The sequence below is a fragment of the Spermophilus citellus genome, assembly GCF_964194105.1.
Source record: "Spermophilus citellus genome assembly, chromosome: 6".
Lineage (NCBI taxonomy): Eukaryota > Metazoa > Chordata > Mammalia > Rodentia > Sciuridae > Spermophilus > Spermophilus citellus.
Window position 1 is genome coordinate 134,259,005 of NC_138187.1, and position 10,925 is coordinate 134,269,929.

At 53.8% G+C, this 10,925-nt stretch overlaps 1 protein-coding gene across 5 annotated transcripts in view; it reads right to left on the reverse strand.

Moving 5' to 3' along the window:
* LGR6 (leucine rich repeat containing G protein-coupled receptor 6) overlaps nt 1-9,335 on the reverse strand; it is a 117,533-nt gene extending 108,198 nt beyond the window's left edge. For all 5 annotated transcript variants that reach the window (XM_081297276.1, XM_081297277.1, XM_081297275.1 and 2 more), the window contains exon 1: nt 8,929-9,335. In XM_081297276.1, coding sequence (XP_081153402.1) covers nt 8,929-9,140 — 212 coding nt within the window. In that variant the 5' untranslated portion in view covers nt 9,141-9,335. The remainder of the gene's footprint in view (nt 1-8,928) is intronic.
* Nucleotides 9,336-10,925: the final 1,590 nt, after the last annotated feature.

The following is a 10,925-nucleotide window of genomic DNA, read 5'->3' on the forward strand; positions in this document are numbered from 1 at the left end:
CCACATCCCCAGCACTTTTTTGTATTTTATTTAGAGACAGGGTCTCACTGATTGCTTAGTGCCTCACTGTTGCTGAGACTGGCTTTGAACTTGTGATCCTCCTGCCTCAGCCTGTGAGCAGCTGGGATTAAAGGCGTGTGCCTTGGCTCCTGGCTAGTGTCCATTATTTATATGGCTGCCTTATCTCTTAGCTCTGAGCTCCCACAGCAGAGGAAAGTGATGGCTTTTGAAGTCCCCCAAACTCAATTCACCTTTGCTCTATCCCTACATCATGTAGCCCCCTCATCTGAGAGAGGGGGTAGCCACTGTCCTGGCCTCACATGGGAAGATTCATGAGAAAATCCTTAACACAGTGCTTCACAGACAGCAAGCATCCCGTCCATGTCTGTCAAATGAGTGAATGACTGAATAAATGTTTGTTCTGCACGAGAACCTGTGGGTTCAAGTGGCATTATCACTGGTCACAGACAAGGCAGAGGAGGGACACTGCAGCCTAAACTGGTACCAAAAAAAAAAATCCAGATAGTGCCTAGGTCAACCGAGGAAGGCCTCCCTCCTATAGGAGGTGTTAAAAGCCTTTTAGTGGCAGCTGCTCTTGGCCTGTTTCCCAGGAGCCAGTGATAACTCAGGGAGGGGGCAATTCAAACTGCACAGTTGGAATAAACCTTGGTGTGTTGGGTCCCATTTTCCTGGCTCCCCCACTTATTCCCCCACCAAAAAGGAAGCACTCCCTGCCCTGCAGTGACCCCAGCAATATATTGGGCCAAGGTGCTAGACGATGACAGTGATGGTGACACCTTTGCACCACAGCTTCTCCTAGCTTCCCCCTCCATTAGCCTATGACGTTGGCCTTGGGCCTGGGGACCACATCCAAATCCCAGACATGGTGCAATGGAAGACACTCAACACCTCCCTCCCAGCCTGCCTCAGTCTGGACATCCTTGGGGATATTTTCACCTCCAGCACCTCCAAGGGTAAAGGGAAGGGACAAGCCAGGCATGGTGATGCATGCCTGAAATCCCAGTGGCTCAGGAGGCTGAAGCAGGAGGGTTGTGAGTTCAAAGCCAGCCTCAGCAATAGCATGGTACTTAACAACTCAATGAGACCCTATCTCACTCTCAACAAAGTTCTAGAATAGGCAGTGCTGGGTAGACAAGATGAAGGGCCACTTTATGATTGCTTCAGTTTCTACTTCCAAATGTCTTTCTCAAGGGGAGACCAGAATGCATAGTAGTTCCCATGTGCTCGCTTTGTGCCAAACACTGAGCCAAACTGCAAACATCTTTTATGATTTATGCCCTTTTCAAGGCTAAGGAAGCTGAGGCTGAGCGAGGCAAAAAGAAAACATGCTAGTTAGTGCTGAACCTGAGACTTGAACCCATGCCTGCTTGACTGCAAAACTGCACTCTTTCCTCTACAGCAATGCCTCCAGGTGTGCCAAGACCAGGGTCTCAGCCCCTAGGGTGGCCAGGTATTGCCTGGGGGTGGCTGATGCCTTCAGCCTGAGCAGCTTAGTCGATTGATCCCGGCTGCCAAATGCTTTGGATTGTTCTGGTTTGTTTTAAGTGTGTGCCCTGAGGAGGAAAGTCCTGCTCTGGAACATCCTGCTCCCCAGGGAGTGGGACAGAAAAGACTGTCAAGATGGAGGGACAATCACAGCCCAGTGTGGTTCCTCACTCTCTCCTGGGCTCATGGCTTTCTCTTCTAGAGGGTCTTCCTTGGCTACTCCCTGAGCTGCATTCTTCTGGATCTCAGGTCTCAAGCCTCTTCTCCTTGCCCCAAGCCTTGCTCCACCACCTGGTCCTCTTTCTCTTCTGAGCACCTATTGGTCAGCTGTTCACAGCTGGTCCTCTGTGGATGCTCCCACGATTACCTGGCACAGTGAGTTCACTCTTCACACATGCCTGACATGTCTCCCCTGACCTATCTCCCCAACCTCAGCAACAAGTAAGTCCTCAGCAACAACCTTGATAGGCTCCATGCTCAGGGATTCTGCAGCCCCCTCCCCCACCAGAGTCCCCAGTTTCTGGGCTGAGCCCCAACACCTTTCCCTTTCCCTTTGAGCAACTGGTTAGCAAGAGGAGAACGGCATAAACTGCTGATTCTTACCAGAAAGACTACCAGGGGCTGCTCAGCCTGGATTTAACATGCCCAGGTCCTGCCACACCCTTGGAGCTCAGAAACTACCAGTTGTGAGTCCCTAAGAGGCAATATACTTTAGAGGTTAGGCGGGAGATTTTTTTTTTGGGGGGGGGATTGGGTACCAAGGATTGAACTCAGGGGTACTCGACCACTGAGCCACATCCCCAGCCCTATTTTGTATTTTATTTAGAGACAGGGTCTCACTGAGTTGCCTAGCATCTTGATTTTGCCGAGGCTGGCTTTGAACTCATAATCCTCCTACCTCAGCCTCCTAAAGCCACTGGAATTACAGGCGTGCGCCACCGCACCTGGCTACGAGGGAGATTTTCTTGGCTAAAATCCCAGCACCAGCAATTACTGGCTGATGGTCTTAGGTAAACTCCTTAACATCTAAAAGTCTCAGTTTCCTCATCTGTGAGATGGGCCTGACACTGGGACCACCTTCACAGGCAGTTTAAGTCCTTGAATGTGACACAGGGCAATCATCCCATAAATGCTAACTGGTACTGTGATTGGTTAAGCACACCCTAGGGTGATGGCAGGTTCTGAGGCAGGTTTCCCTAGGCCCATCAGGGGTTTTCTAGGTTGAATCCCATGAATGCATCTTCCAGATGACGGAGTGCCTTTCTGGAAGATGGCCATAACCCTAGGACTTCCACCAGGAAGTCATCCCCACTGCGCTCAGGAGAGACAGGAGAGGCCAAAAGCCCATTATGAGGTGTTGCCCCAGCCCCAGTTTCAGATTCGAGCCTTCCAATTAATCAGGGGGACTCTGATCCCCTAAGGCTGGGGAGAATTCAAGACAAGGGCGCAAGCCCCCACTGGAAGTCGCTGGAGGAAAAAGAAGATTGTGGCGGACTTGAAAAGGCTGGGAATGGGACACAAAGGGAACCTCCACTCTGGAGGTACCCCATCTTGGACAGCCAGCCCAGCCCCCACCTGCCTGCCGCCAGCCCTAGGCGGCCTGCTCTGGCATGGCTCCGGGGGGCGCCGTGCCAACCCCTGAGCTCCCCCCCCCACCATGTCCTTTTGCTGCTTCCAAAATAACTCTCCACTCGCTGCCCAAGTTTGGCCTCTGGGCTGTTTTTCTCCTCCTGGGACCTGTTCTCCCATGTCTGAAGGGCGGCGGGAGAGACCTGAATTGTTGTTAGAAACCGGGGACCACCCCTTTTTTTCAATGGATTAGTTAGCACAAAGGAACTCCCACAATTCCCCAAGTCAATAAGTCCTTTTCAGTTTGGCTAAAAGAAGTTATTTGCAACCAGGGAAAGGGGTTGTAAATGTCTGCCCACAGCTCTTACACCTTCCCAGGGTGTCCGCAGCCCCAGCAGGACTCCTTATCCCTGGCCCTGCTCCCACCTGAGGGAGTTCTTAGCCAAAGGTCAGAGAGCCCATTAGGGCTGAGCTCAGAGGAGAATCCATACAGCCCCTTGTGGGTATTCCCAGGGCAGAAATGAAGCACAGTCCCCAACACTCCAGCCACCATTGAAGGCCCTTGGACTGTACTGGAGAAGTCTCATTCCAAGGAACTCTGTTTCCCGGAGAAGCTGGGCACTGACCTGAAAGGCTAGCCTCTTCCTCTTTGGAGGGTCTCCCATCAGGCACTGCGCCTGGTCACATCTACTCCAGGGCTCCCCATGAGGAGGAGGCCCACTTCCTCTGTCAGCCCAGCCCAGGAACCCAGGAGCAGAGCTGGTTCCTTGAAAGGCCATTTCCACCAAGGTCAATGGATGGGGGAAAGGGCAGGAAGAAAGGACGGCCACCTGATGGGGGATGGGGCTGGCGAAGATGGGGCTCTGGCCTCCCAAACCCCCACCCTGTCACAAGCAGCCCTCTGTTCCCTTTGGAGGCCTATTGCACATCTATAGTTGAGGGCGTTGGTAAAAACAATATGAAGAATTAACATTTTTTAAAGTACTTGTAATATGAAAAGTAGGGCTTTGCTTTTTGCCTCTCCTTTGCTCCTCCTCACGACCCTTCCAGGTAGGTACTGAGTGTTTCCATTTTCAAAGATTAAGAAATGGAAACTCTGGCGAGGTGGAGTGATGTTTCCAAAGATGGCGGAGCTGCTCAAGCCTGGGCACCAGACTCCAGAGCCCACGACCCTACCCATGACCCTGCAGGGCGCCCCCTCGGGTGCCCTCTCCTGGCCCCTGCTCTGCCCCTGGTGGCCCTGGGTCAGCATGGGGAGCAGGCTGAAGCGCGTGTGGGGCCATCGGGGTTGAGAGCCCAGGGACTGGGGAAGGCGGGTGGAGTGGGGCGGGCCGGGGGCCAACTCCGCTCTGAGCCAGGCTTTCTTCTCCTCCGCCAGCCGCCCCACCCGGCCGCGCCCGTGCCCACTGCTGCCAAAGCCGAGAGGTTTCCTTTTTCTTCTGCCTAGGGCTGTTTCCTGCCTTTCCTTTGAACTGGGGTGTTGGCTCCCCCTCACATCACTCCTCCAGCGACACCCCTCCACCGTCCTCTGATGGGCTCATCCCCCCAGGCAGGGCTTTGGAGAAAGGCCGGCACAGGAGGTCCCAGGGGACCCCATTTCCTGGAATCCCTCCACCCCTCCTTCGCCCTCCTCTCTGCTCCGGTCTGGGTGCTGCCTGGATTCTCCCCATCCCTCCTCCCTGTCCGCACACCCGCTGCCAAACACTCTCTGTCCTACATCAGCAGCAGGGGACTCAGTGGATGTCCCTCTGCCTCTCTTACTTTCTAGTTTTCAGCCAAATGTGGGGACACTGAGGTCCAGCGAAGTTGTAGGACATGTGTAGGGTCTCCCAGCAATGGAGGGACTGAGGCTGAGAACTCACGAACCCCAAGTTTCCAGGGGCAGCAGCAGGCTCTTAGAGTCCCTTAGAAAGGCACCTGAGGCTCAGGTGAGACAGGAGACCTGACCTCGGACCCTACACATCCTCCCCAGGACCAGCTCTCCCCACAGAGGTCACGTGTTCTATGCTTCTTTATCTAAGAAGCCCTGTGGGGACCCATCTAGGACACACTGGGAAGCAGGCTGGGGGGGTCTTCCATCAGTCACTCCCCCCCCTCCCCTGAAGCCCTATGTGGTACTAGACAGTAAAAAAAAAAAAAAAAAAAAAAAAAAAACTAAAGGCACTCTGGGTCCCCAGCACAGCTCATGCTGTCTCCTTGCCAGCCAGTCTCTCCCCATCCCCAACAGACACACACACCTGTCCCACACCTGTCATAGAACACGCTGCTCTTCTTCCAATGCTAGCTCCAGGACTTCCTCCTCCAGAAGTCTTCCATGACTAATGCCTCCTGGCCCTGGTCCCTGAATAACAACACTGGCTAACACTTCCCATGGGCCAGACCCTATGCCAAGCCCTCTACAAACATTACCTCAGAGAATCCACACAGCAACCCTTTGAGACAGGTATTAGCTCCGTTTGCAGACCAGGAAACTGAGTCACAGAAGTGCCCATGAACTGGCCCAGGTTCACATAGCTGGGAAGCAGTGATCTGAGCCCTGTACCAATATGACCAATGCCTGTCTCCTCTGCCCTCTGCTTTCTTCCTCCAGCATCCTGTCTCTATCTCTTTGGTTACAAACATCCCCAGGCAGCGATGAGCAGGCTGCAGTTTACCCTGTCTCCATTCAGACTCACCATCTGACCTTTCACACCAATCCAGTGGTTCTCAGAGGCAGCCTTTCTTTTTCCCTTTTTCTTTCTTTCTTTTTTTTTTTTTTTTCCACCAGGGATTGAAACGAGGGCTACTTTGCCACTGAGCTACATCCCCAGCCCTTTATTTTATTTTGAGACAGGATCTTGCTAAGTTATTGAGGCTGGTCTTGAACTTGTGATCCTCTTGCCTTAGCCTCCTGAGTTGCTGGGTCTACCAGTGTGCACCCCCACACTCAGTTCACAGGCAGTCTTAAAGGGAGTAACTTCCAAGAAAGGAGTGAGTAGTCTATTGTGGGTTCCATGGAGCAGAGGCCCCTTCCTTAGCCCCAGTGGCCGTGTGTGAAGGAAGTGGTTGCTTGGGGGTGACTGCTGACATGGATGAGCCTCAGATCTTTTGCAGCTAGCTTCCCAAGACAACTTTTCTCCACACCACCTATTTCCCAATACTGTTCAGCTTTAGGGCAGAAAAGGGGGGACTCCACGGCATCACCTAGATTCTCCTACTCTGAGACAATTCTGTTTTATTTTCCCAACAAGTATTTGCTGTGTATTCCTTCTCTTGGTTCTGTGCATATTTGACGGGACAGAGCAAGAGGGCATCGTGCCTTCTCACTGTTGCACCCAAGCACCGTGGCTCCATCTTCCCCTAGGTGCATTCCTGAAAGAGCCAGCTAGTGTCACTGGGTCCTGCCCAGGTGACAATGTTTAGGAGGAAACTTTAAAAAGAGAGACCCCTGAAGGGCTATAAAGGAAATCTGTCCTTCCAACCTTGATCAAGCGGGACTGGCATTGGGCTCCGAAATATTCATAATTTTTGGACTTGAGAGTCAAAGCAAAGGACATAAAGACTCGCTGATGTTCCCTGAAACTGGAACAGAAGGAATGAGGAAAACTACACCATGAAAAGTAAAGCCGAGAAGGGACGCTTACACCGGGTGGGGAAGCAGATGTCAAGTGATTCGTACTGGGACAGAATAAAGGAATGCAGAAGAGGACCCACAGGTATCTTCTGCAGCCCACAGGCATTTCTCAACATTGCTGACAAGGGAAAGGAGCCCCAGGACCCCCCAGGCCTGGCTCTTCCCAGTGCCCTCACCCTCACTCCACCTTCAGATGAGCTGGGCTGCTCTCTGGAGAGGGTAAAGAAAGAAGACTCTCTGAGTCACCTTCAGGACACCATCTATCACTCTCCATAGCCCACGGCAGCAGGCACAGTCCTCTCCACTTCCCTCCAATATTCCTGATCTGTGTGCTAATTCCTCACGTTGCCTCAGACTCCGTCTCCTCCCCTCTCCCAACTCAGAAGCTTTCTCATGTCTTAAGAGGGAGCAGCTTTCTCAGCCTCCAGGGAGACTCAGGACCAGTTCAGAAAATCCTACCCCCTCGGAACCCAAAAGTAGTTCACGTGTCCAAGGGAATTGTGTCCAGATACTAGAGGGAACCTATGAGCATGGATGGCGGGATGATGAGACCCCAAAAGTGGCACTCTCCCTCCTTCCCAATTCCTACTTGAAAAAGGATCTCTGACCAGTGTAGGAAGACTTGGGAAAGGAGTCTGGACAGATCAACCTTTGAAACCCATGCAAGTCTGTTCCAGAGACTGGCTCAACAGAAGTTACTTCTAAACTCGTTTTAGCTGCAGGATCCTGTCTTCAGACGAAACAATATCACATGCCCCAGTATATAAAACAGCAAGAAGTGGGGGTGCTTTGTTGTAACTGGGGTGGGGTCGGAGCCTGCCTGACTCTGCCAGCTGCTGTGGCACATTTAAAACGCCACAGGACTCTGCTCACAGTTTCTGTCTTGCTTTCCTGTGTTGGTCCCTGCTGTCACCCCCTGGATATACAGGGCTCAATTTACCTTTCTGGAATATGGACATTATCTTCTCCTTTTCCTTCCCTCCCCTGGCTTATAGCCTGTGCCTTTTGGAGCAGCAGGGGATATTCCAATTGGGAACAGGGAGATTGGAGGGTAGACCCACCAAAAGTTGCAATTCAGGATCCTTCATGACCACCAGACATTGCCAACCCCGAGAGCTCTGGTCCCATTTAGCTCAACACACTCTTACGGGGCCTCTATTCTTTATAGACTAGCCAGCTCCATCTTCCTCAGAGGGCCTCTGTCCTGGAACTCCAAAGCCATGTGGAGCCTCTCTCAGGCCAGAAAGAATTCTGGGATCCTATCCCAGGTAGATCCCAGACTTTACCACCTGCTCTACCTTCTCTCAAGAAAGGTGGTGGCGCTGGGCTACATGGGAGAGCAGAGACTGAGGAGATTCTCTTTCCCTAGAGCAGAGGTGGGAGGAGCCAGGTGGTCTGGAAAGTTCTCTCATCCCCTCCTTCTGCCTGTGGTGAGCAGCCAGAGCCCCTGGCCCCTCAGTTCTAAGAGAAGCTCCTCGAAGCCATCCTCAGGACAGCCGCCCCCAATAGGGTCCCCTTCACTTACCATCTCACCCCAACATAGACTCTAAAAATGGTTCTCTGGTTTTCAGCCCCAGTGCCTGCCCACAAATTAGTGTCTCCAACACAACCCTCCGGAGACTGGACTTCAGGGAGGCCCCTGGGGTGGAGGGAGGGGGCAGGGGCCTGAGCAAAGGGAGATGCCATTGGCAGGGTCCCTTTCTGAGAGATGACCGAGGGTGAGGCTCCCTCCCAGCTTTTGGGTCCCCTCACCAAGGCCACCCAGCCTCAGTGTGCCAGCCTTGCTCTCCTCCTGGAGCCAAGGATGGGGCCCCATTCCCCCCACCGGAGTGCACTCCCTCATCTTCCCCACCAATCCAGTCAGTTTTGCCCTCAGTCACCCTGCTGGCCACTGCTCTGCTGGGGAAAGCAGAAAGAGGAGAGGTCACCCCTACACTCATTATCCCTCCTGCTCAGGGTCCAGAGCCCACCTTGCCAGACCTAGACTCCCACAGAAACCCCACAACACACAGGTGCCAAGTGGGAAACCCAGCAAGGGAAGCCCAGGCTCCATACTCCCTTGACCCTTAGTCTCAGACTTTACTCTCCTCCCCAGCTCTGCAGTGGTGGACTTGGAAGGGCAAGAGCCCTCCCGGGATACCCATACCACCGTGCACCAACTAGGCAGGTGCCCTAGACTATTGCCACAACAGTGCAAGCCGGCAGCCAGGAGCAGGGGGAGACCTGCGGCGAGTACTCACAGGTATGCCGTCAGGGGGTCCAAGTCCACTGGCACAGTGGAGAGCCCGAGCTCAGAGCAGTCGGCTGACAGCATGATGCCATCCTCCTGGCAATGGCAGGGGACCGGACAGGCAGCACGCCCCGGGCCCAGCTGGGGGACGCCGCCTGCGCACGGGGAGGCGCACAGCGCGGCGCAAAGCCACAGCGCCGGGAGCCGGAGCGGGCTGGGCATCTCGGTGGCTGGGCTGCGGGGGACCTGGCAGGCGCACAGGCGCAGTGACCGCCGCTGCTCGCCTCCTGGTCCGGCGGCCGGGCCGGAAGGCTGCACCGTCGGCGGGGACTGTCCCGCGGGCTCTCCTTGGCGTCGGCGGCAGCGGCGGCAGCGCAGGGACCGTGCAGTCAGAGAGGGGCAGGCATTGTTGAGTGATCTTCGTTATTCAGTTTCACAGGCTGGGCTTGGCAAGGGAGGGAGACACAGGCGGAGGAGGAGTCAAGGAAACTTTCTACGCTGCTCGCTCCCCTTCCCTCCTTCCTGGCAGGAATTTCATCCAGGAAAGGGGGGAAAAGAGAAGAAAAAGAAAAAAAAAGAAAAGGAAGAAAACAAAGAAATTCAGAGCTTGGAAAGTTCAGACCTGCACTTGTTTGGAAAGAGTGCCCCAGAGCTGGGGTCAGATGGACTCCAGCCCCTCTTGCCTTTTGGGACAGCCCGGGATCATAGGGACCCGGGGGAGGCCCTTGGGAGACATCTCAGTTCCCATAGGCCCCTAGCCCCTCCACAAGGGTTTCCACCTGAGGGACCTAAGACCCAAGAGAAATGATTTGTTCAAGGTCACACAGCCCATTGGAGGGCAACTGGAACTGGAGCACGGGTCAGCCCTCCTCACCTCGTGTCAGAGACAGAAGAGGGGGAAGTGAGGGGGCTGTCCTGGAAGGGATCAGGATGGGGAGATTCCAGGGAAAGCAGGGATGAAAGGTTGTGGGCTGTGAGAAGCCTCCTCACTGAGAGGCCATGCCACCACACGGAAGAAACAGGTGTGGATTTCCACCCAGTGAGTGTACAGTGAATGGAAATGCATTCAAGTAGTCTCAGCCAAGTTAAAGGTCTGGGGATCAGGTTGATCCTGCAAGCTCCCAGGACCCAGGAAGGATGAGGGGCTGGGGTCTGCCCGGCTGGTTGTCAGAGCCTGCCAGAAAGTCAGCATCTTGGCGCCACCTGGAGGCTCAATGCTGTATCTGCACCTGAACCACCTAGATGCTCAAACAACAGGATCTTCTCTGGCGGTCCCTGGGACCTTCCAGAGCTAGCATAATAGTGGCTAAAACTGGAGTCAAGACCCTGTTCTCTCCTTAGATGATGGTGGGTTGGTTATTCTTCCTTCATATGGCTTCTTGTTTTCTCTGCTTTCCTGGTTTCTCTCTGAGCCCCAGTGCTCCGCCCAGTTTCTCCAGGTCTTCCCTGGTCCGTCCAGAGTATTTTCCAGAGCTGGGCAAGGTGGCGATGCCTGCAGTCCCAGTGACTATAGAGGTTGAGACAGGAGAATTTCAAGTTCAAGGCCTGCCTAGGCAACTTAGCAAGACCCTGGTTAAAAAAAATAATAAAAGACTGGGGCTGTAGCTCAGTGGTAGCGTGCTTTCCTAACTTATGCAAGACCCTGAGTTTAATCCCCAGTTCTGCAAAAACAAAACATTAGAGTGTACACCAGAAACATGGGAGCTCAGAGGCAGCTATGATTCCTTCCACCCTGCACTTCCATGTCCCAGGACCCTCTCATTGATCCCTTTCCACTCTCTGCTAACCTCCTGGGGTTACAGCCAGCCAAGAGCCAGTAGACCCTGATCTTAGTACTCTAATTCAGATCATGGCCCAGAAAGTAGATGAGCTCTTAGGAAGGCCAGAGGATGGCACCATGTAACTCTAAAGACCACAGATAGAAGTCCTCTGCTCTGTGGCAGAAAGCCCCCTCAGGGAGGCCTGTGTTTCTGGTCTTACTCATCCACAACCTTGGCTTCTCCCCAC